At 44.4% G+C, this 26,342-nt stretch overlaps 1 protein-coding gene across 4 annotated transcripts in view; it reads right to left on the bottom strand.

The window, feature by feature from the left end:
- The window catches only part of trpm7 (transient receptor potential cation channel, subfamily M, member 7), an 85,981-nt gene that overhangs the window by 38,258 nt on the left and 21,381 nt on the right, over positions 1 to 26,342 (bottom strand). For 2 of the 4 annotated variants that reach the window (XM_046345572.1, XM_046345570.1), the window contains exons 3-20: positions 21,535 to 21,573; positions 18,934 to 19,144; positions 17,768 to 17,981; positions 17,249 to 17,373; positions 16,770 to 16,941; positions 14,527 to 14,701; positions 14,286 to 14,409; positions 13,697 to 13,769; positions 9,786 to 9,886; positions 9,141 to 9,275; positions 8,877 to 8,930; positions 8,618 to 8,758; positions 8,317 to 8,451; positions 7,316 to 7,593; positions 6,732 to 6,960; positions 3,710 to 3,865; positions 2,790 to 2,933; positions 73 to 201 (exon numbers count right to left, since the gene is read on the bottom strand). In XM_046345572.1, the coding sequence (XP_046201528.1) occupies positions 73 to 201; positions 2,790 to 2,933; positions 3,710 to 3,865; positions 6,732 to 6,960; positions 7,316 to 7,593; positions 8,317 to 8,451; positions 8,618 to 8,758; positions 8,877 to 8,930; positions 9,141 to 9,275; positions 9,786 to 9,886; positions 13,697 to 13,769; positions 14,286 to 14,409; positions 14,527 to 14,701; positions 16,770 to 16,941; positions 17,249 to 17,373; positions 17,768 to 17,981; positions 18,934 to 19,144; positions 21,535 to 21,573 (2,635 nt within the window). Of the gene's footprint in view, positions 1 to 72; positions 202 to 2,789; positions 2,934 to 3,709; positions 3,866 to 6,731; positions 6,961 to 7,315; positions 7,594 to 8,316; positions 8,452 to 8,617; positions 8,759 to 8,876; positions 8,931 to 9,140; positions 9,276 to 9,785; positions 9,887 to 13,696; positions 13,770 to 14,285; positions 14,411 to 14,526; positions 14,702 to 16,769; positions 16,942 to 17,248; positions 17,374 to 17,767; positions 17,982 to 18,933; positions 19,145 to 21,534; positions 21,574 to 26,342 lie in introns of those variants that run through there. The other 2 variants (XM_046345571.1, XM_046345573.1) reach the window with 2 other exon arrangements.

Raw genomic sequence — 26,342 nt, 5'->3', positions numbered from 1 at the left:
ATGTACCCCTCGTATCTTCTCGATGGAACATAACCCTATTGATGTAGAGAGCAGGGAGCAGCATTAGCGTACCTCTCGTATCTTCTCGATGGCGGAGGTAAATATGTAGAGGATGACCACCCACTCTTGAGGAGACGGAAACTCGGGCATCCGGACCAGAACGACAAACGAGTAAAGCATCAGAAAACCCAGGTACGCCAGCTATCCAGGGGAAAACGCACACACACACACAAAATTATACAGACCCACAACACACAACTTTACATACCATACACAGGCTATTATATTGACCCACAACACACTCCTTTACATACCATACACAGGCTTTTATATTGACCCACAACACACTCCTTTACATACCATACACAGGCTATTATATTGACCCACAACACACTCCTTTACATACCATACACAGGCTATTATATTGACCCACAACACACTCCTTTACATACCAGACACAGGCTATTATATTGACCCACAACACACTCCTTTACATACCAGACACAGGCTATTATATTGACCCACAACACACTCCATTACATACCATACACAGGCTATTATATTGACCCACAACACACTCCTTTACATACCAGACACAGGCTATTATATTGACCCACAACACACTCCTTTACATACCAGACACAGGCTATTATATTGACCCACAACACACGCCTTTACATACCAGACACAGGCTATTATATTGACCCACAACACACGCCTTTACATACCAGACACGGACTATTATATTGACCCACAACACACGCCTTTACATACCAGACACAGGCTATTATATTGACCCACAACACACTCCTTTACATACCAGACACAGGCTATTATATTGACCCACAACACACGCCTTTACATACCAGACACAGGCTATTATATTGACCCACAACACACACCTTTACATACCAGACACAGGCTATTATATTGACCCACAACACACACCTTTACATACCAGACACAGGCTATTATATTGACCCACAACACACACCTTTACATACCAGACACAGGCTATTATATTGACCCACAACACACGCCTTTACATACCAGACACAGGCTATTATATTGACCCACAACACACACCTTTACATACCATACACAGGCTATTATATTGACCCACAACACACACCTTTACATACCAGACACAGGCTATTATACAGATCCACAAACGTACATCAGCTAGCCAGGAGACACACAACACACACATACAACGTAAATTAAGGTTATCAAGATACCAGTACCGCGATACTAGGAAGTAAGGAAGGAAAGGAAAAATGAAGCAGACTTAATTACTTGAGGAAAACAGTCCTAATGTTGGAAAAGAACTGCCTTGTTGTCACTGAGTCACATTTGTTTATTTTGCAATCAATAGCAGACTGTTGTACAACAGCACCACAGTCTGCTTTGTGCTTGTTTTGGTATTGTAGTATTGTGATACTGGTATTGTAGTATTGTGATACAAGTATCGATACTGGTAACACACACTCTAATACAGAAAGAACCAGGTAAGCGTAAAGCTGATTGAAAATGCTTCTTTATTGTTACTAAACCCATGTCTAAGACAATGCCCAGGGCCCATATTTAAAAAGTCCCCCCCCCCCCCCCGTCCATATAATCTTATTTAAAATCTATATCAAACCTTCTCAAACCTTTTCTCAGAGACCCCCAGATATTCCATGTATTTGAACTATTCCAGAACTAGCACACCCGAATCAACTAGTTAACTTATCATCAAGCCCTCGACCAGGTAAAACCGGTGTGCTAGTTTAGGGCCGTTAGGGGAGAGGTTTGAAAAAGTCTGATCTGTAGGGGTCATTATGACCTAAAAGGCTAAACTGATCCTATTACAGCAGTCCTACTTTGTTCCTGCTTTGTGACATACCCCCAGGTCTTTTTAGAGGTGAACACTGGGAGCCTGACTAGTGAAGCATGAAGGAAACTACAGCATTCAACAACACCTCTCAGCCATTATACAGACCCACCCCCCCCACCCTAGACATCAGTCATTCTAACTATGGCCCGGGGGTTAGGTAGGGTGTGTGTGGCTGTTGGAGGGCCGTGACTAAACTGAGACTGCTCAGTGTGGGGATCAGTGCTGACTGGGGCAGGCAGGGTTATTATGTGGAAGCAGAGATCATGATGTGACAGACATAGTGTGAGAGCTGGATCATTGTGTGGCAGGCAGCATAATTATGTTGATGTTGATTGTGGGGTAGATGAGCATTGATCTGGGTACAGCAGATATAGTTATGTTCAGGACTGTTCTACTGATGCTATCAGGACATGCAAATGAAGCCAGGGCACCTGGAACACCACTTGAGGGTACGTGTGTGTGTGTGTGTGTGTGTGTGTGTGTGTGTGTGTGTGTGTGTGTGTGTGTGTGTGTGTGTGTGTGTGTGTGTGTGTGTGTGTGTGTGTGTGTGGTAGAGCTCTGGAAAAGTACACACACGCCCCAGCCTCCCTCTGTCCTCTCAACATGAACACGTTTCATGTCAGCCCTCCCTGGTCTCAGTTTTAGACCGTTACATTGCTTCTAAAGGGAAATCTCCACCCACCCGGGACACAAAGCGATTCAAAATGAACTCATCCACACACACACACACACACACACAGGAAATATCCCACGAGGAGAAAGGAAACATCCCTTCCATTTAAGCTGCTTAGCGGCTCCACAGGGAAAACCTTGGTAGTCAGAACTCTGCTGTACCATTAAACATAGTAGGGCCCAGAGTGTCTGCTAGTCAGCTCACATGGAGGGGGTAGAGCCAGGGGCTAGGGATTCATACCGTGTTGAACCAGAATTTGACGATGGGGGCGTGGTAGAAGGCGTAGAACTTCCTGGTTAGAGGAAGTCTTCGGGAGCGGACCTGTGTCTCTGCCTCATCCTTCACCTCCACGTTGTCATCCGCCTTCGCCTCCTGGAACACATCCTGGAGAAGAATCATGTTTAATAACGCCTCTTTAATAGACTGTATAGACATGTATATGTCCATATATATACATGCAGACTGAAAACAGACCCCAGCACCAGAAATTAAGAAACCATGAATGAAGAGAGCACTGCAGTCCAACCCTCTCTCTCATATAGCTACCCCTCATAGATAAATCCCAGGACCCTCATAGCTACCCCTCATAGATAAATCCCAGGACCCTCATAGCTACCCCTCATAGCTAAACCCCAGAATTATCATAGCTTCTCCTCATAGCTAAACCCCAGGACCCTCATAGCTACCCCTCATAGCTAAACCCCAGAATTATCATAGCTACCCCTCATAGCTAAACCCCAGAATTATCATAGCTACCCCTCATAGATAAATCCCAGGACCCTCATAGCTACCCCTCATAGCTAAATCCCAGGACCCTCATAGCTAAACCCCAGGACCCTCATAGTTACCCCTCATAGCTAAACCCCAGAATTATCATAGCTTCTCCTCATAGCTAAACCCCAGGACCTCATTGCTACCCCTCATAGCTAAACCCTGGGATCATCATAGCTTCTCCTCATAGCTAAACCCTGGGATCATCATAGCTTCTCCTCATAGCTAAACCCTGGGACCATCATAGCTTCTCCTCCTAGCTAAACCCCAGGACCCTCATAGCTAAATCCCAGGATCATTAGAATACCAGTAGCACCAGTGTACTTGCCAGAACAGACACAGTAAGAAAAGAAAATAGATGACATGAACTCTGTCATATTGATTCTGACCATCTGTATGTTGTCGGTGGTGTTATGGAAGTTGTGTTCGCTGTCCTCCATGGTCATCTGATGGGCGTCCTGACTCTGAGGGATGTGGGACATCTCTGCCTTTGTCTTGTACTCCAACAGGAGGATTGCAGGAGGCACCAGGATACTGAGGATCACCTAGAGATATATACATTATTATATTTCGTTTTTAAATGTATATGTTTATTTATGTTTACTCAGGAGGGACCAGGATAATGAGAATCACCTGGAAAAACACAATACATCTATAATAACCATCCGATCACAGAGCCATGTGGAACACTATTGCGCGCGTGTGCGCACGCACACACACAAGACAATCTGAAAACAAGACTCCCTAAATTTTATCAGCATATCGATTGCGCAACCAGGGGTGGTAAAACCTTGGATCATTGTTACTCTAACTTCCGCGACGCATATAAGGCCCTGCCCCGCCCCCCTTTCGGAAAAGCTGACCACGACTCCATTTTGCTGATCCCTGCCTACAGACAGAAATTAAAACAACAGGCTCCCACGCTGAGGTCTGTCCAACGCTGGTCAGACCAAGCTGACTCTACACTCCAAGACTGCTTCCATCACGTGGACTGGGACCGTATTGGTCAGATGGGAATATTGACGAATACGCTGATTCGGTGTGCGAGTTCATTAGAACGTGCGTCGAAGATGTCGTTCCCATAGCAACGATAAAAACATTCCCTAACCAGAAACCGTGGATTGATGGCAGCATTCGCGTGAAACTCGAACCACTGCTTTTAATCAGGGCAAGGTGTCTGGCAACATGACTGAATACAAACAGTGCAGCTATTCCCTCCGTAAGGCAATCAAACAAGCAGCGTCAGTACAGAGACAAAGTGGAATCTCAATTCAATGGCTCAGACACAAGAGGCATGTGGCAGGGTCTACAGTCAATCACGGACTACAAGATGAAATCCAGCCCAGTCACGGACAAGGATGTCTTGCTCCCAGGCAGACTACATAACTTTTTTGCCCGCTTTGAGGACAATACAGTGCCACTGACACGGCCTGCAACGGAAACATGCGGTCTCTCCTTCACTGCAGCCGAGGTGAGTAAGACATTTAAACGTGTTAACCCTCGCAAGGCTGCAGGCCCAGACGGCATCCCCAGCCGCGCCCTCAGAGCATGCGCAGACCAGCTGGCCGGTGTGTTTACGGACATATTTAATCAATCCCTATACCAGTCTGCTGTTCCCACATGCTTCAAGAGGGCCACCATTGTTCCTGTTCCCAAGAAAGCTAAGGTAACTGAGCTAAACGACTACCGCCCGTAGCACTCACTTCCGTCATCATGAAGTGCTTTGAGAGACTAGTCAAGGACCATATCACCTCCACCCTACCTGACACCCTAGACCCACTCCAATTTGCTTACCGCCCAAATAGGTCCACAGACGATGCAATCTCAACCACACTGCACACTGCCCTAACCCACCTGGACAAGAGGAATACCTATGTGAGAATGCTGTTCATCGACTACAGCTCGGCATTCAACACCATAGTACCCTCCAAGCTCGTCATCAAGCTCGAGACCCTGGGTCTCGACCCCGCCCTGTGCAACTGGGTACTGGACTTCCTGACGGGCTGCCCCCAGGTGGTGAGGGTAGGCAACAACATCTCCTCCCCGCTGATCCTCAACACGGGGGCCCCACAAGGGTGCGTTCTGAGCCCTCTCCTGTACTCCCTGTTCACCCACGACTGCGTGGCCACGCACGCCTCCAACTCAATCATCAAGTTTGCGGACGACACAACAGTGGTAGGCTTGATTACCAACAACGACGAGACGGCCTACAGGGAGGAGGTGAGGGCCCTTGGAGTGTGGTGTCAGGAAAATAACCTCACACTCAACGTCAACAAAACTAAGGAGATGATTGTGGACTTCAGGAAACAGCAGAGGAAACACCCCCCTATCCACATCGATGGAACAGTAGTGGAGAGGGTAGCTAGTTTCAAGTTCCTCGGCATACACATCACAGACAAACTGAATTGGTCCACTCACACTGACAGCGTCGTGAAGAAGGCGCAGCAGCGCCTATTCAACCTCAGGAGGCTGAAGAAATTCGGCTTGTCACCAAAAGCACTCACAAACTTCTACAGATGCACAATCGAGAGCATCCTGGCGGGCTGTATCACCGCCTGGTACGGCAACTGCTCCGCCCTCAACCGTAAGGCTCTCCAGAGGGTAGTGAGGACTGCACAACGCATCACCGGGGGCAAACTACCTGCCCTCCAGGACACCTACACCACCCGTTGTTACAGGAAGGCCATAAAGATCATCAAGGACATCAACCACCCGAACCACTGCCTGTTCACCCCGCTATCATCCAGAAGGCGAGGTCAGTACAGGTGCATCAAAGCTGGGACCGAGAGACTGAAAAACAGCTTCTATCTCAAGGCCATCAGACTGTTAAATAGCCACCACTAACATTGAGTGGCTGCTGCCAACACACTGTCATTGACACTGACCCAACTCCAGCCATTTTAATAATGGGAATTGATGGGAAATGATGTAAATATATCACTAGCCACTTTAAACAATGCTACCTTATATAATGTTACTTACCCTACATTATTCATCTCATATGCATATGTATATACTGTACTCTACAACATCGACTGCATCCTTATGTAACACATGTATCACTAGCCACTTTAACTATGCCACTTTGTTTACTTTGTCTACACACTCATCTCATATGTATATACTGTACTCGATACCATCTACTGTATGCTGCTCTGTACCATCACTCATTCATATATCCTTATGTACATGTTCCTTATCCCCTTACACTGTGTATAAGACAGTAGTTTTGGAATTGTTAGTTAGATTACTTGTTGGTTATCACTGCATTGTCGGAACTAGAAGCACAAGCATTTCGCTACACTCGCATTAACATCTGCTAACCATGTGTATGTGACAAATAAAATTTGATTTTGATTTGATTTGACACACACACACACACACACACACAGCATTGCTGGGCAGTGTCACCTTGTACCAGGAGTTCTTCCTCATATTGAGTCGTCCCATCCACATGTCTGACAGCAGCAGCTGGGTACAGGTGTGAGCCACGAAGGGTCGTAACCTCGACGACACGGCCAGCTTCAGACAGGTGCTGTTACTCCAGTTCTTCAGTTCGTAGGTCAGCAGTTTCATCGCCATGGTTTCATCCTGTCTGAATGACTGCTCCAGGAGGTCCACTGCTAGGGTGCCAAATTCACTATGAAATAATAATCATCATCAACCTTACATTACTCCAGACATCATCCCTCTGAACATGACACACACATACCACAGTATCAAACGCACTGAAAACACCATCATTAACATCCTCATCAGTCACCACAACACAGCTCCTCATGGTCACTTCACTCACAAAAATAGTCTGATAAATCACATACTAATACTCAGTAATACTCATACTTCAAGTAGCCTTGAGTATTAGTGACTACTAGTAGTAATGCATCATACTTGGAGTACTTAGTATTAGTATGTAATCTGTCACATATTATAGTAGTCTTGATTATTAGTGAGGATTGAAGTGTCCTAGTTATTTGGCGTGTAATGTGTCATACTTGGAGTAGTCCTTGAGTTCCTGGGAGGTGTCGTCGACCACGTCACTCTTCTTGGCCTCATAGCCCATGGAGCGACAGAGTTTACAGGCCACCAGGGCCTTGGCCATGCTTTCCTCCCCATGCTGCCAGAAGAACAGAGACATCTTCTGCCTATTCATCAGGACGGCCCACATCAGCAGCTCATTGAACGGGTACGGGAACCTGCGTGTCTCCGGGTCATCCATGTCAACTATCTCCTCCTTGGCTTTTTTCTTGGACTGGTCTGTCGCCGACTCCAACTAAGAGGGAGAGGGGTGGGCGTCAAGAGGGCGATTTGAATAATCTGATGGCTCAGTTCTGTGGGTTTGTATGGCTGATGTGTGTGTGTGTGTGTGTGGTGTACACACCCTGGGTTTGTAGTGATTTGATTTATTTATTTCATTCATGCTCGCAGGCAACAAGAGTAATGCAGAATGCACAGTTACATTCAGACAATACTTCAAAAACAAGATACTACATTAAATAAAAAAAGGTCCCATCTTACAAGAAATTACAGTTTAAAGTGTCACATTTTGTTATTAAAAAGTCTGATGGCAGATGTCAATGGCCTATTTTTCCTTGCGTTGATGCTGGACAGTTGGTTCTGGTTGCGGAGGACTCTGCCAGTACTCTCCCCTTCTCTGTGTTAGGAGATCCTGTAGACGGTGGTCAGGTTGGTGCATGTCAGTGACCAATCTTACTGCTGCTTGCGCTCTCCATGGCTGTAGTGGTGGAAGGGTCAGTGGGATGTCTCTGTTTTTGTTATTATCTTGCTTGTCCTTTTCTGTACCTTATCCAGTGCAGCTTGCTGCATCTTTGTGCAGCCTACCAGCAACACACTGTCATACTCCAGGCATGGTCAGATTACATTGGTATAGATTTCCACAAGGACATCTGTGGACAGGCTGTTTCTTGCCATCACACAAGTCACAGTGTGTTCTCAAATATGACTCTCCATGTTGTGCGTGTGTGTGTGTGTGTACCTTGGGTTTGTATGGCTGTGCAGTCTTAATGAAGTGGTTGTGCCTGGTCTTCTCCTTCTTGTCGGCCTGGATACTGAACGACTCTTGGCTCTTCCTCAGGTGGGACCCAGGCCCTGCAGAGTGGCGACCTGACCTCTGGAGAGAGACAGAAAAAGTAGAACAGTTTACTTTCACCATTACTCTAAATGAATCAATCAGTGAAAGATCAAAATAACCTGTGTGAACAATGAGTTTAACCCTTGACCCTGAAGCGAACTTACGTTTTAACCTTTTATCTTCAACACTAACTGTTAACCCTTACCCTGCTGTTGCCATGGAGATTGTTGTAGATGATCCTGAAGCGTTTCCTGGTGTAGTTGCACCTGTAAGTCCCGCCCATCAGGTACTCTATCACCAGGCCAATGTCAATTAAGGTCATCTTGTAGTTAGGGGGGAGATTACCCTGGAAACAATAATAGTCATAATGAGCCATACTAATCAACAACACCATCATCAATTACTATTATTCCAATTAAATCAAACTTTGCCAATCAATGGTTGACAAGAAGTCAAAGATGCACCTGTTTGACATCCCTTACGAGGTTGAAGAGCGTGGGATTGGTAGGGGACTGTTTCTGGAACAGAAGAGACACCGATAAAAACACCATGCCCAGCAGGACCATGGATAAACAGACCGTGTGGAAATGATTTTGACAGAATACGAATCAAACGTTAGAATTGACAGGTTGCACGTGTGATGAGAACAGTAAATGGTACCAGCATAGAGCCCTGTGGAGCATCATTACATGTATGTGTGTGAAATTGGTGAGCCGTGTGTGTGTTACCGTGTTGTATAGCTCCTCCAGCCGTGTGATGGTGAGGAACCTGTGCATGCTAACTCCATTCTCAATCAGGAGCTTCACAAACTCCACACGGTCCATCACTAAGGCATCCAGCATGGCCTGCTCCAACGAACCCACCTGCACACACACACACACACACACACACACACACACACACACACACACACACACACACACACACACACACACACACACACACACACACACACACACACACACACACACACACACACACACACACACACACACACACACACACACACACACACACACACACACACACACACCTCAACATGGATCCAACATTGACTGCACTAACAATGAATAAATACACTAGACCAGTTCAGATTAGTCAAAATAAACACTCTACTGGCAGCCTTCCTGTAGCCTGTCCCTTGGGTCATATAGGACCACTGACTCTGGAGTGGCTAGCTTAGGAGATATTTGGGGTTTAAATGACATTTATTCCATTAAGGCTGATCCTGATGAACAGCACATTCATAATAAATGCAGTCTTGACAGACAGAGAGCCAGCCAGCCACATAAAACAATTTAAAAAATAAACGGATAAAGCCAGCCAGTGAAAGAGCCAAAGAGAGCCAGCCAGCCGCACACAGATAGACGTACCAGTAGCTGCTGTCCGTAGACAAACACATGGTTCTTGGCGATGTCCACCCGGTCCCAGGCCAGAGTCAGAACCAGCTGGTCAAACGCAGACTCATTGGTGCCTGGAGGAGCAGCACACAAATCACACGTTATTGGTCACATGCGTCACATACAACCGGTGTACAGGAAGATGCTCACGTACGAGCCCCAACAACACAGAGATAAAAAGACAAATATTTGCTAAATAAAAAGGAAATAGTAACAAACACATTAACGAGGCTTTATACGAGGAGTACCAGTACTGAGTCAGTGTGCAGGGGTACCAGGTAGTTTGTAGTATGTACATGTGGACAGGGTTAGAAGTGACTAGGTATCAGGATATATAATAAACAGAGTAGCAGCAGCGTAAGCACACACACACACACAAACTAATTGCTAGGCAAAGCCACATTAATTGTGTGTTTCCTGTTGACTTAGCAGCAGGATTTAGAGAACCGGGCTGGGGAAGGACAATACAGAAACAACCATACAGAATAATACAGATGAATTACCATACTAAATCACCACTACTGTTTTACACAGAACCATATCCTAACATGGGATCCAATGTACACTCTAATCATCCATATAACCCCATGGAGTCAGAGTTACACACCAAGTTAGTATTCTAGTGGATGAAAGCTAAACACCCACCCGTAGCACACGCTCCAGCAGGTGTATCTCACTGATCATCCCTAAAGCCAACACCTCATTTGGCCGCCTTTCGTTCCAGTTCTCTGCTGCCTGTGACTGGAACGAATTGCAAAAATCGCTGAAGTTGGAGACTTTTATCTCCCTCACCAACTTCAAACATCAGCTATCCGAGCAGCTAACCGATCGCTGCAGCTGTACATAGTCTATTGGTAAATAGCCCACCCATTTTCACCTACCTCATCCCCATACTGTTTTTATTTATTTACTTTTCTGCTCTTTTGCACACCAATATCTCTACCTGTACATGACCATCTGATCATTTATCACTCCAGTGTTAATCTGCAAAATTGTAATTATTCGCCTACCTCCTCATGCCTTTTGCACACAATGTATATAGACTCCCGTTTTTTTCTACTGTGTTATTGACTTGTTAATTGTTTACTCCATGTGTAACTCTGTTGTCTGTTCACACTGCTATGCTTTATCTTGGCCAGGTCGCAGTTGTAAATGAGAACTTGTTCTCAACTAGCCTACCTGGTTAAATAAAGGTGAAATAAAAAATAAACTGTTTTCATATGGTTTGGGAGTGCCCAGGTGTTTTACACTTCTGGAGTTGTGTTTCATCCCATCTTTGTGACATAATGGTAGAAGTGTACCATGTTCCCCATCTCTTTTATTGTTAAACGATGACACTACTTTAGACCTATCTGTCAAACAGCGACATATTTGGCTGGCTTAACAACAGACCAAAATATTATAGACTCCCGTTGGCAGGCTCCTCATTCTTTAAGCAGACAGCAGTGTCTGCCATCATTCAGGGATATTATAAACATGGACATATCTGTAGGACTCATGCATGGGGGAGTGAAAGAAACAGATTTGCTCTTTCATCAACATATGACTCTGTAAAAAGACTGCTATTGTGAACAACTAATCCAACTCTGGGGAAGTCCTGTGGGTGGGTGTGGGATGAGAACTGTGTCTTGTTCGGTCTGGTCACTTGTTTCTCTGTCTATGTGTACCCGTGTTGTGTACCTTATTCAAAATTAAAAGTAATAATAGTGCATACTAATACACAGTGAAATTCAACCACCATAGAGAGATCATTTCCTACAGGATTTCCTTTTGGTAAAGTTTAAAGTTCAAGTTGTATTTTCAGGATGTAAATCCTGATGTGGGAGACGGGACATTTCCATATTTACAATCATGTCTCTGTAACCTTACAGTTCATCTGATAGGTTTATGGAGGAAATCTTAAAGTAACTGTTCAAAGAAAACCTCACATGTAGCAGCTCATAATCTGTTAACTCAAACACAAATCATGTTGTTGACTTCTACTCTTCCTATACTCATGTGACCAAAGCATAAAATACAGGAAAAAAACAACCTCTTCAAAAACCCCACCTCAAAGTTGTATCTCAAACAGACCATTTCAAAAATGCTTGCCATTTCCTCATAGTGGACACGTCTCAGAGGAGACTTCTCATTATCACAGAGCTGGCTCATTTGCTGATGTGGCTAAGAGGAAAGCATTGATGCTATGGACTGGCACGCCCGTTCCCCAGACCTGAATCCAGTTGAGCACATCTGGGACATCATGTCTCGCTCCATCCACCAACGCCACGTTGCACCACAGACTGTCCAGGAGTTGGTGGATGCTTTAGTCCAGGTCTGGGAGGAGATCCCTCAGGAGACCATCCGCCACCTCATCAGGAGCATGTCCAGGCATTGTAGAGAGGTCATACAGGCACGTGGAGGCCACACACACTACTGAGCCTCATTTTGACTTGTTTTAAGGACATTACATCAAAGTTGGATCAGCCTGTAGTGTGGTTTTCCACTTTAATTTTGAGTGTGATTCCAAAGCCAGACCTCCATGGGTTGATACATTTGATTTCCATTGATCATTTTTGTGTGATTTTGTTGTCAGCACATTCAACTATGTAAATAAAAAAGTATTTAATAAGAATATTTCAATTATTCAGATCTAGGATGTGTTATTTTAGTGTTCCCTTTATTTTTTTGAGCAGGGTAGGTCATATTTCATAGAAATCTGGAAATACTGGACAGCTATTTTAAAGGTATTTCCATATGCTTGTGTATGTTTCCTTTAGGGTCGAATGAGCTATTGAGGCCTTCTATTGAGGATGTGTTACTGGTTGACCAAGACTAATGCTGGTTTGACAGGCTTATATTTTCCTGCTGGCTGGGGATTATTATGCTCAGTCAGAATGTCCTGAACTCTTGACTGACTGGACTGGTTCCTCTACTACGAGATCTACATAGCTGGTAGACAAGCTGCGTGGGGCGGACTTTGAACACATTCCTGCATTTGTCTGAACTTCTTATTCAATGACAGAAGACCACTGATAGATCGACATACAGACAACTACTGAATACACAGGGACAGACTAGTTGATGTGAATACCTATCCTTTCAGAGCTCTTTCTGGCCCTCTGTGTTAGAGCCAGATCGGATAGAATAGAACAGAGAAAAGTGAGAAGAGGACAGCTTTATGTGTTGTGAGAATGGGGTCTCGGAGTATCTAGCAATAAGCCCCTCTGAGACCCACAGGGAAACCCCAAAAGAGAGCAAGTGAGAGAGCGGCAGGACCAGAGATAGTGAGAGAAACAGAAGACGAGAGATAGCAGGACAAGAGAGAGCTCAGGACGAGAGAGAGAGAGAGAGAGCTCAGGAGTAGAGGGAGAGATAGATAGCGAGAGAGAGTAGGACAAGAGAGCACAGGAGTAGAGGGAGAGATAGATAGCGAGAGAGAGTAGGACAAGAGAGAGCTCAGGACGAGAGAGAGAGCTCAGGACGAGAGAGATACATAGTGAGAGAGCTCAGGAGTAGAGGGAGAGAGCAGGACAAGAGATTGATAGTGAGAGAGCTCAGGCGTAGAGGGAGAGAGCAGGACGAGAGAGAGCTCAGGAGTAGAGGGAGAGAGCAGGACGAGAGAGCTCAGGACGAGAGAGAGAGCTCAGGAGTAGAGGGAGAGAGCAGGACGAGAGAGAGACAGACTGAGGGAGGAGAGTGTTGACTTCTCAAAACATATCTATAGTATCGGTTTCAAAATGAAAACTTTGGTTACACAACCCACTGTCTCGCCCTTCTGTTTGTTTTATTATTGTGATCTTTTCATTTGCCCTCTCCCTTTCTCTAGGAGGTCAGAGGGGAGTCATGGGCACAGATCTTCTGTCAGTCAAACAACAGGACACAGAGGAAGTTACCCAACACACCTTTCAGTAATGCCCTCAGTATGGCCACATCGATATCCTGGTGGTCCTCAGAGCCGATATGAAACACAGTGATCTGTCGTTCAGAGGAAGGAGAGAGGGAGAGAAAACCCACATGGTCATTAAAAAATCTAAAGTAATGCAATAGGTTCTGGTATTTATGAAAAACTATAAGAGTCATCTATATATTAATCAGACTATGAACAGACAACACAGTATGCATTGTAGGATTCAGCGTTCTCTTAAAATTCATTCAGTATTTGTTAAGGATCCCCATTAGCTGTTGCCAAGGCAGCAGCTACTCATCCTGGGGTCCAGCAACATGAAGGCAGTTATATACAATTTGAAATATTACATGACATTTCAGAACACTTTACCCAATAGATTTAGTCCACTATCACATATTTACAAAACAACATCCATGTGTACGTGTGTGTCGTATGTGCCTGTGTGTGTGTGTCTCTTCACAGTCCCCACTGTTCCATAAGGTGTATTTTTATCTGTTTTTTTAAATCTGATTCTACTGCTTGCATCAGTTACCTGATGTGGAATAGATTTCCATGTATTGACTGTGAGTTAATCATGTGTTTACCAGTTCTTTGCTCTTCATACATTCCATAAGGGTCTGGAAGAGGTGCATAGCATCGCTGTGGCTGAAGTTGAACGTCTTTTTGATCGTAGCGATGATTTCTGTCTCCACACCATCAGGTAGACCCCTGAAGGGTTAAAGGAAGTTACATCCACGATCATTCCTCTAAGTAACGGTCCTAGCACAGAACCCTGTGGAACCCCATTATATGTGGTGCAATCTGTTAGAAGAAAGTGTGTCTCACCCCCCCTCCTCAGTCTGTTTGTGGACGTAGGCCAGTATGTCAGCAGCACGCCCAGTCCCTTCACAGACCACCACAGGAACAGGGGGAGTCTCCTGAAGGTACTCCAACACTGTCAGAATTACATTGGGACCACCCTCAAATATCAACGCTACCACAGGAACACCCTGACCAATTCCTGGGGGGAGGGAGAAAGGACAGAGAAAAAGAGAGAAAGCCAGAAGATCACTAAATATGCTGTTAAGAACATTGGAAACATCTCAAATAGCAACAGTGTATGTTCATCGAGATGCTGTATTCTATTGGTCTCGGTTTGTGATGACAACAGGAAAGCAGTAAAGGGTTAACAGAGAGACATGTGACAGGTCTTAAAGCTCCATTTTAAGAGGGTGTTTCAGCAGGTCAGCAGACTGCCACACCATAATAACAGTGGGTGTGCATTTTGTATGGGTGTCTGCCAAGGCCATTTTAATAATAGGGGATCTAAGGTTATTGTGATAATAGCCAGTCTCTGGTAACTGCCTCTGGTGCTTCTAAGTGCCAGTGTGTGACACACGAAGACAGAAAAGGCGGAGATACAGCAACTACAGTACACTAACTGATAGACTTATTTTGCTAATTTTTTATCAAGAGTGCCAATAATTTTGGACCTGACCATTATTCTTAGACATTGCCTTCAGGTGTTAAAGTACTCTCAACACACAGCCACAGAGAAGATGCCTGTGGTGGAAATAATCATTAGAAAACGTTACGTTTGGATCCTGGATGATAATTGGTTGATAGTCATTATTTATTTACGATAATCCTCAGGTAATGCTTGTTAACAGTTCTATTTGAATTATCACTGCGCATTCACTGTCCCACAGCCTAGCCAGGCAATTCCAAAACTCTCTCTCTACCGGAAACAGCATCTTGACATTATTTCCCCATGTTTCTAGCCTAGCATTTGGTTTGCAACAGTGGGGGGTTGTCTAAACCCTGCAGTCTGCCTCTCCAATCTCTGCAACAATGTTGGAATGCAACGTTCAATGTGCAAAATGAGAATGAACATGTCCGGACGAGACAGACCGCTTCTCTGAGCCCGGTGAATTCAGGCAGGCCCAGTCCTGGCCGTTCTGCCGCCCTAGGCGAGAACAAATTACCGCCCTCCTCCTATCCCAGAAAAACTAGAATAGTGTAGCCTACAGTGACAGCCCACAATGCAATTTTGTGAATGCCCATCCATGTACTACTGTTTGTAAAACAGGTAGTTGCATTTTATTAGCCTAATCCAGATTCCTGACCAAGGCTTAAGACGAATAATTTTGTCTATTTAAGATCTGCATATGAGATACCCAAGATTATCAGGAGTTATGAGTCCATTTTCAGTGAGAATCCGTGTGTTTACACAGCCGGAAATACAGAAGTATTTTCTTCTTTGCTATGATTAGCTCGTAAAAAAATGGACATATTGGCCTACAATTGATTCATGACCATTTAGCCAACGGAGTGAAACTCCCGGACAGCAGTCGTGAGAAGCCTCATTTCATTCCATATTGTGTTTATCGTGTGTGTGTCTCTTGTGTGTATCCTCTGCAGTTTGATGTGTTTATCATGTATGTGTCTCTTACTTGTGTGTATCCTCTGCAGTTTGATGTGTTTATCGTGTGTGTGTGTGTATCCTCTGCAGTTTGATGTGTTTATCGTGTGTGTGTGTATCCTCTGCAGTTTGATGTGTTTATCGTGTGTGTGTGTGTGTGTATCCTCTGCAGTTTGATGTGTTTATCGTGTGTGTATCCTCTGCAGTTTGATGTGTTTATCGTGTGTGTATGTGTGTATCCTCTGCAATTTGATGTGTTTATCGTGTGTGTATGTGTGTATCCTCTGCAGTTTGATGTGTTTATCGTGTGTGTATCCTCTGCAGTTTGATGTGTTTATCGTGTGTGTGTGTGTGTGTCTTACGTGCGTGTATCCTCTGCAGTTTGATGTGTTTATCGTGTGTGTATGTGTGTATCCTCTGCAGTTTGATGTGTTTATCGTGTGTGTATGTGTGTATCCTCTGCAGTTTGATGTGTTTATCGTGTGTGTATGTGTGTATCCTCTGCAGTTTGATGTGTTTATCGTGTGTGTATGTGTGTATCCTCTGCAGTTTGATGTGTTTATCGTGTGTGTATGTGTATCCTCTGCAGTTTGATGTGTTTATCGTGTGTGTGTGTGTGTGTATCCTCTGCAGTTTGATGTGTTTATCGTGTGTGTGTGTGTCTTACGTGCGTGTATCCTTTGCAGTTTGATGTGTTTTTCCAGCTCGCGGCGTAGTTGGACCTCAGCTCCGTACTTCCCCACCGTCCCATCATCCACCAGCAGGAAGTGGGAGTGGAGGTTGTTCAACACGTTGAGCTTGGACAGGGGGTTCAGCAACGTCTGGTAGGAGGCTACAACCTGGAACATACACACACTTTACTCAGACTGGACAGCAGATATTTTTGACCACTTAAAATAAATACCGAGTAAATAAGTATTGTGATGTGCTTGTTTGTGTTTTGGTTTCACTATCCAGAAGTCCTCACAAGGATAGTAAAACAAGGAAAAGGACATTTCTCCGGTCCCCAGGGTAAAAGGCTATTTTAGGTTTAAGAGTTAGGTTTAGAGGTTAAAGGTTAGGGAAAATAGGATTTTAATCAATTGTTTGGTCCCCACAAGGATATTAAAAAACAAACTTTTGTGTGTGTGAGTGTGTGTTCCTCACGTCTCTCCCGATGAGGTCATTGCGGTTCTCAATGACGCCCCAGGGAGCGACTCCAATTGTACAGATCTTCCTTGACGATCTAGAACAGTGTTCCTTCAACGCATCACCCACATGTTTGGCAACACCTGGAGGTCAGGGGTTAAAATACAACCAATCAACACCAAGCAATGGATCAAAACAGACTAGTGTAGTTGTCTGGACAACCAGTCTGCTGTAGGTGAGTGTTACTTTCAGGACCAGTCAGAATAAACACCAGTCTGGTTAATTAACCCATTAAGTAATCAGTTAAACACTGTCATTAAGTAAGGAGTCAAACATTATCATTAGGTCTCCATAATGAGTTAAACACAGTATATAGGTCCCAGTAGCACTGGGATGGAGACACACAACTCTGCTAAGACAGAACACCCGACTTGTGTGTCTTTTACCTAATAAGAACAGGAAGTCACTGTGTGGGAGAGAGTTTGCTCGAATCTGTGCGTATGTGTGTTTTTCTATGCCCGTGTGTATGTGTGTCACCTGTGTTAACCCCTCCTGTCAGGATCCATGCCCCGGTGGTGACAGCAGCTTTGATCAGGCCCTTCCCCACCACCTGTTTGATTCGGGGGTGCAGATCAAAGTTCTGGATGCCTCCGTGGACAGAGATGAGGATCTTAGGAAGCTCCATCTGCCACTCATTCAGCATCAGCCTCAGGATGCTCTCTGGCCTGCTGTCATGGGACAGACGCACATACTGGGGAAAGGAGAGGAGTGGAGAGGAGGGGAGGAAAGGAGAGATTGGAGGGTTTGAACTTCTCTTGTACAAACTAAATGTTGCAGTCCTTTCAAAATACACCCATCTTTAATTTTAAGTTTGAACTCGAGCTTAACATGATTATTAATGATGTTCCAATGTCAACACTTTGAGGGTGGATTTCCCGGACCTACATGGACATGCTTGATACATCGTCACCATTAAATGTGTCGATCTGGGCCGTGGAAAGCGGTCCTGAACGTACCGTAAAGGATATTCTCAGTCTCACAGCCACACAACCCCTTCACTTGTTCCAAGGCATAATAAACCTGTAGTTTTAAGAGGGGGATTTGCCCGTACTACAGTCACTGCTGTTTCTAAAATAGTAGACTAAATGGTGTTGTGTGATTATATTCACCTACTTCATGTAGAATAACCAATAATAAACACTTAGTTTAGCCCAAAAGGGATAGAGGTGACTCATCAAAAACATTGCGTATGTTTTGCAAGGAATACACAGGCCTAAGTAAGTAAGTTAGTCTGAGGTAAAAGTGTTTTCCTAGGTGTTGTATAGGTGGCTGCATCCCAAATGTCACCCTTTTACCTACATAGTGCACTAGTTTTGACCAGAGCCCAATGGGCCATGGTCAAATGTAGTGCACTATATAGGGAATATGATGCCATTTGGGACTCACACACTGGCTATGGAGGCAGACTAGACAGGCTAGGCTGCTCAGCTCAGGGAAGAGTTTCCAGAATGCTAGGCCAGGCCAGGCCAGGTCAAAGGATATCTTATAATGTATACCTTTGGAGCTGGTGGCGATGGCCAGAGACAATGTGACTGAGACACTGGTTTGATTTGTTGAGCTAAGCGCTTAGAAAGTGACCTCTGTGAGGTCCACCATGGAGATGTGAGAGAGTGTGTGTGTGTGTAAGCTTTTCTCCACCCTACCTTGGCTCTGTAAGAGTGCGACCCTCCCTGGAAGTTAACGATGCCGTAAGAGTCTGTAGGGCTCTCCTGTGTGTGTTTGTCCACAGCCCACTCCTCCAACTCCGGCTGCACCCCACCCTCTGCCCCCCCACCCAAGTTCACGTCTGAGTACTTCATGGCCAGGCTGGCTGTAAACCCAGCATGCTGCCGTACCAGCCGACCACAGCAGCATCTAGAGGAAAGGGGGGGAGACACAGAGATGCATATTATTTTACACACAGACACATCGAGCCCCATATGAATCATCAGCTTTAGCCCTCTACATTTCTATAAAGTGACACACACACAAACACACACACAGGGCAGTCTAGGTCCTGCTACACCCTCTCTCAGAGGGATGACGTGTTCCTCCTGACACACAAAGCCTGGAAGGTAATGGTTTATTTTCAGGACCCGGGTGTAGTACTGTACTATATACAGTGGAGTACTATATACACAATACTATACAGTTGGGTACTATATACAGTACTATACAGTGGAGTACCATATACACACACTATACAGTGGAGTATTATATACAGTACTATACACAGTAATATACAGTGGGGTATTATATACAGTACTATACAGTGGGATACTATATACACAGTATTATACAGTGGGGTATTATATACAGTACTATACAGTGGATACTATATACACAGTAATATACAGTGGAGTACTATATACACAGTAATATACAGTACAGTGGAGGTGCCTTAGAGGAGGAAGGGGAGGACCATCCTCAGTGAATAAAAAAAATAGTAATGTTATCCTTTTTAGATAAAACTATACTAAATATATTCACGTGTCATAACATAATTGATTAAAACACAAGGTTTGCGATGAAGGTCTACAGTAGCCTCAGCAGCAGTCTGTAGTGTAGCCGGAGGACAGCTAGTTTCCGTCCTCCTCTGAGTACATGAACTTCAATACAAAACCTAGGATTCTCAAGGTTCTCACTCCCTTCCACAGACTTCCACAGTAATTATGACAACTTCCGGAGGACTTCCTCCAACCTATCAGAGCTTTTGCAGCTTGAACTGAAATATAGTCCACCCAATCAAATGACTCGTATTTTTTTTATTTTACCTTTATTTAACTAGGCAAATTCTTATTTTCAATGACGGCCTAGAAACAGTGGGGTAACTGCCTGTTCAGGGGCAGAACGACATATTTGTACCTTGTCAGCTCAGGGGTTTGAACTTCCAACCTTCCGGTTACTAGTCCAACGCTATAACCACAAGGCTACCCTGAAAGAATAAGCTACTGCTAGCTAGCACTGCAGTGCTTAAAATGTGGTGAGTAGTTGACTCACAGAGAGAGAGAAAGACAATAGCTGAACAGTTATAAACAATTTAATTTATTTTCAAATGGAGAAGCAAGAGAGATAGAGAGAACAAACTATTAATTTTCTATTTTTACTTTCACTTACTTTAGCTAGCAAATGCAGCTAGCTAGTTTAGCCTACTCAAAACACCTGGCTCAAACAGAGAGGGATGCCATGTTAGCTAGCTGGGTATGGCTATTCAACACTGGAACTTTTCCAAGTCAAGGTAAGCTTTATAAATGTATTGCCACCGGGGCCCGCCAGTGTATCTGCTGAACTGCTTGCTAACTAACTGTACTGCATGACTGTAGCGGGTTTACTAATACGTTAGTTCTAGTAGCTATGTTGACTGACGTTGGCTAATATGGTGACAACGACGTAGGCTATGTGTAGAGGTTAGCGGTTATGATATAAAGGTTTGGCATGGAAAGTGTTTTTTGCCTGGTCACAGACAGCTGATGTATTGTGCACTGAAGCCCACAAATGAAGGGAAAAGGTGAGAGGAAGAAAGCACATAGATTTGAGAAGAATTTAATGAGGAAAGTGATCATGCTGTTTGTATGTGGCTGCTATGAAAGTGAACTGTATTTGCGTATGATCAGGGGTGTATTCATTCCGCCAAAAAAACTTCCTTAAACTGGAGTAAACGTAACGGGGATACACATACATTCATTTGTCCATTAGAAACGCTCGTTTGCAACTATTGTACTAATAATTACAGTTACACACTAGATCAGCTAGATGCAGGCAAGATTGTGCAAGGCGGTATTGAATGAGATTGATTACCTTGATTACTCAAATGTTTCTCTCGACCTGTGCACCTACATTGTAAACGTTCATAAGATAGGTAATAACAACCTCATGATGGGTATAGGGACAATGTGAGTATCATGTAGTAACCTAAACGATGTTACATTGAGTTGGGTGAATGGAATATGAATGACAGTCACCAAATATGCTGTAACAGAAATAACGGCCTGCTCATAAAAATATTGTAAAAATCGTCCTTCCCCTCATCTTAAAACGGCACCGACTGCCACTGATACAGCACTAGATACAGTGAAGAACCATAGGCGTGGAGTGCAATAGAGACTAGGCTACACTTCCACACAGAACTTTAATACCAGTTATTGTTTATGTCAGTCAGTACAGTATTTTAGAAGAGGTTGGTTGAATTGAAGAGGTCCCAGGGTCTTGAGTCAAGGACTGGGCTCATGTCTGTCTGAGAGATCAGAATAGGGCCAAAGACTCACCTCACCAACTGCTGGCAGATCTGACATCCTGGAAGGCATCTGAAACAACATTAACAAACACATCTTCACATTAGAGTATGAAGTCAAATATAAGTATTATACATACATTATATACCTACACTACCATTCAAAAGTTTTAGAACACCTACTCATTCAAAAAGGGTTTTCTTTATTTTTTTCTATTTTCTATATTGTAGAATAGAGATATCAAAACTGAAATAACAGATATGAAATAATGTAGAAAAAAGTGTTAAACAAATCCACATTTATTTTAGATTAGAGATTCTTCAAAGTAGCCACCCTTTGCCTTGATGACAGCTTTGCACATTCTTGGCATTCTCTCAACCAGCTTCATGAGGTAGTCACCCGGAATGCATTTCAATTAACAGGTGTGCCCTTATAAAAGTTAATTTGTGCAATGCATTTTCTTCTGATTGGCTCAAACGCATTAGGTTGTGTTATGACAAGGTAGGTGTGGTATACAGCCCTATTTGGTAGAAGACCACGTCCATATTATGGCAATAACAGCTCAAATAAACAAAAGAGAAATGACAGTCCATCATTACTTTAAGACATGAAGGTCAGTCAATACTGAACATTAAGAACTTTGAAAGCTATGATGAAACTGGCTCTCATGAGGACCGCCACAGGAATGGAAGACAAAGTTACCTCTGCTGCAGATGATAAGTTCATTATAGTTACCAGCCTCAGAAATTGCAGCCCAAATAAATGCTTCAGAGTTCCAGTCACAGACACATCAACATCAACTGTTCAGATGACACTGTGTGAATCAGGCCTCCATGGTCAAATTACGGCAAAGAAACCACTACTAAAGGACACCAATAAGAAGAAGAGACTTGCTTGGGCCAAGAAACCAGAGCAAATGGACATTAGACCTGTGGAAATCCGTCCTTTGGTCTGATGAGTCCAAATTGGAGACTTTTGGTTCCAACCGCTGCGTCTTTGTGAGACGCGGTGTGGGGTGAACAGATGATTTCCGCATGCGATTTCCCACCGTAAAGCATGGAGGTGTGATTTGCTGGTGACACTGTCTGTGATTTATTTAGAATTAAAGGCATACTTAACCAGCATGGCTATCACAGCTATACGCCATCCCATCTGGTTTGGGCTTAGTGGGACTATCTTTGTTTTTCAACAGGGCAATGACAACACACCTGCAGGTTGTGTAAGGGCTATTTGACCAAGGAGAGTGATGGAGTGCTGCATCAGATGACCTGGTCTCCACAATCACCCGACCTCAACCCAATTGAGATGGTTTGGGATGAGTTGGACTGCAGAGTGAAGGAAAAGCAGCCAACAAGTGTTCAGCATATGTGGGAACTCCTTCAAGACCGTTGGAAAAGCATTCCAGGTGAAGCTGGTTGAGAGAATGCCAAGAGTGTGCAAAGCAGTCAAGGCAAAGAGTGGCTATTTGAAGAATTTCAAATATAAAATATATTTTGATTTGTTAAACACTTTTTTGGTTATTACATGATCCCATATGTGTTATTTCATAGTTTTGATGTCTTCACTATTATTCTACAATGTAGAAAATAGTACAAATAAAAATTTTTTAAAGAGTGGAGGCTGTAATAACAGTTTTCCCTAGATGTTGGAACATTACTGAGCGGATTTGCTTCCATTCAGCCACATAAGCATTTGTGAGATCGGGCACTGATGTTGAGCAATTAGGCCTGTCTCGCAGTCTGCGTTTCAATTCATCCCAAAGGTTTTTGATTGGGTTGAGGTCATGGCTCAGTGCAGGCCAGTCAAGTTCTTCCACACAGCTCGACAAACCATTTCTGTTTGGACCTCGCTTTGTGCCATAAAGTTGGAAGCAAAGAATCGTCAAGAATGTCATTGCATGTTTTAGCATTAAGATTTCCGTTCACTGGAACTAAGGGGCCTAGCCCGAGCCATGAAAAACAGCCCCAGACCCTTATTCCTCATCCACCAAACTTTACAGTTGGCACTATGCATTGGGGCAGGAAGTGTTCCTGGCATCCGCCAAACACAGCTTTGTCCGTGGGACTGCTAGATGGTGAAGCGTGATTCATCACTCCAGAGAACGCGTTTCCACTGCTCCAGAGTCCAATGGTGGCGAACTTCACACCACTCCTGCCGATGCTTGGCATTGCGCATGGTGATCTTAGGCTTGTGTGCTGCTGCTTGACCATGGAAATCCAACTTACAATTATTGTGCTGACGTTGCTTCCAGAGGCAGTTTAGAACTCGGTAGGGAGTGTTGCAGCAGAGGACAGAAGATTTTTACATTCTACACACTCAGTGGTCCAGTTCTGTGAGCTTGTGTGGCCTACCACTTCGCGGCTAAGCAGTTGTTGCTCCTAGATGTTTCCACTTCACAATAACAACACTTACAGCTGAATGGGGCAGCTCTTGCAGGGCAGAAATCTGACTAACTGACTTGTTGGAAAGGTGGCATCCTATGACGGTGCCATGTTGAAAGTCACTGAGCTCTTCAATACGGCATTCTACTGACAATGTTTGTCTTTGGAGATTGCATGGCTGTGTGCTCGATTTTATACACCTGTCAGCAACGGCTGTGGCTAAAATAGCCGAATCCACTCATTTGAAAAGGGTGTCCACATACTTTTGCATATATAGTTTGGCTGTAACCTGGCCTTATAAAATAAGAGGTGAACCCAGACAACCGTTTCTATCTAGTCTTGTTTGAAGACACGTTCATCATGTACCCATTGTTAGCCCATCTCTGGGTTGTACTTCACATGAAGCAGTAGTGTTGTTAGTATGATCAATAAGTTAACCAGCTAGCATTGATTGAGTAACACTCACACTGATATATAAATCAAATCAAAAAGTTGTCACATGCGCCGAATACAACAGGACCTTACAGTGAAATGCTTACTTACAGGCTCTAACCAATAGTGCAAAAGGGTATTGTGAACAATAGGTAAGTAAAGAAATAAAAACAATAGTAAAAATGACAGTGAAAAACACATGGTGTGATCATAACAACATACTGGAACTCAAGTCCTTTTGTTCACCGGACTTAGAATTCTTCACAATCAAATGTCGACCGCATTATCTACCAAGAGAATTCTCTTCGATTATAATCACAGCCGCATATATTACCCCCCAAGCAGACAAGTCGATGGCCCTGAACTAACTTTATTTGACTCTATGTAAACTGGAAACCACGTATCCTGAGGCTGCATTCATTGTAGCTGGGGATTTTAACAAGGCCAATCTGAAAACAAGACTCCCTAAATTCTATCAGCATATCGATTGTGCTACCAGGGCTGGTAAAACCCTGGATCATTGTTATTCTAACTTCCGCGACGCATATAAGGCCCTCCCCCGCCCTCCTTTCGGAAAAGATGACCACGGCTCCATTTTGTTGCTTCCAGCCTATAGACAGAGACTAAAACAGGAAGCTCCCGTGCTCAGGTCTGTTCAACGCTGGTCCGACCAATCTGATTCCACGGTTCAAGATTGCTTCAATCACGTGGACTGGGATATGTTCCGCATTGCGTCAAACAACATTGATGAATACGCTGATTCGGTGAGCGAGTTTATTAGCAAGTGCATCGGTGATGTCATACCCACAACAACAATTAAAAGCCTACCCAAACCAGATTGGGCAGCATTCACACGAAACCACGAACCACTGCTTTTAATCAGGGCAAGGCGACCGGAAACATGACCGAATAGTGTCGTTATTCCCTCCGCAAGGCAATCAAACAAGCCAAGCGTCAGTATAGAGACAAAGTAGTCGCAATTCAACAGCTCAGACACAAGAGGTATGTGGCAGGGTCTACAGTCAATCACGGATTACAGGATGTCTTTCTCCCAGACAGACTAAACAACTTCTTTGCTCGCTTTGAGGACAATACAGTGCCACTGACTACCAAAACCTGCGGACTCTCCTTCACTGCAGCCGATGTGAGTAAAACATTTAAACGTGTTAACCCTCGCAAGGCTGCAGGCCCAGACGGCATCCCCAGCCATGTCCTCAGTGCATGCGCAGACCAGCTGACTGGTGTGTTTACGGACATATTCAAGCAATCCTCATCCCAGTCTGCTGTTCCCACATGCTTCAAGAGGGCCACCATTGTTCCTGTTCCCAAGAAAACTGAGGTACCCGAACAAAACAACTACCGCCCCATAGCACTCACTTCCGTCATCATGAAGTGCTTTGAGAGACTAGTCAAGGACCATATCACCTCCACCCTACCTGACACCCTAGACCCACTCCAATTTGTTTACCGCCCCAACAGGTCCAGAGCTGACGCAATCGCAACCACACTAAACACTGCCCTAACCCATCTGGACAAGAGGAATACATACCTATGTGAGAATGCTGTTCATCGACTACAGCTCAGCATTTAACACCATACCCTCCAAACTCATCATCAAGCTCGAGACCCTGGGTCTCGACACCGCCCTGTGCAACTGGGTACTGGACTTCCTGACGGGCCGCCCCCAGGTGGTGAGGGTAGGTAACAACTTTTCCACCTCGCTGATCCTCAACACTGATGCCCCACAAGGGTGCGTTCTGAGCCCTCTCCTGTACTCCCTGTTCACCCACGACAGCATGGCCATGCACGCCTCCAACTCAATCATCAAGTTTGCAGACGACACTACAGTAGTAGGCCTGATTACCAACAACGACGAGACTGCCTACAGGGAGGAGGTGAGGGCCCTCTGAGTGTGGTGTCAGGAAAATAACCTCTCACTCAACATCAACAAAACAAAGGAGATGATCGTGGAAACAGCAGAGGGAGCACCCACCTATCCACATCAACGGGACAGTAGTAAGTTAAGTT

This window comes from Oncorhynchus gorbuscha, linkage group LG04 (genome assembly GCF_021184085.1).
Source record: "Oncorhynchus gorbuscha isolate QuinsamMale2020 ecotype Even-year linkage group LG04, OgorEven_v1.0, whole genome shotgun sequence".
Classification (NCBI taxonomy): domain Eukaryota; kingdom Metazoa; phylum Chordata; class Actinopteri; order Salmoniformes; family Salmonidae; genus Oncorhynchus; species Oncorhynchus gorbuscha.
Note: the sequence above shows the minus strand (reverse complement) of the source record. Positions and strands in the feature narration are given on the sequence as shown.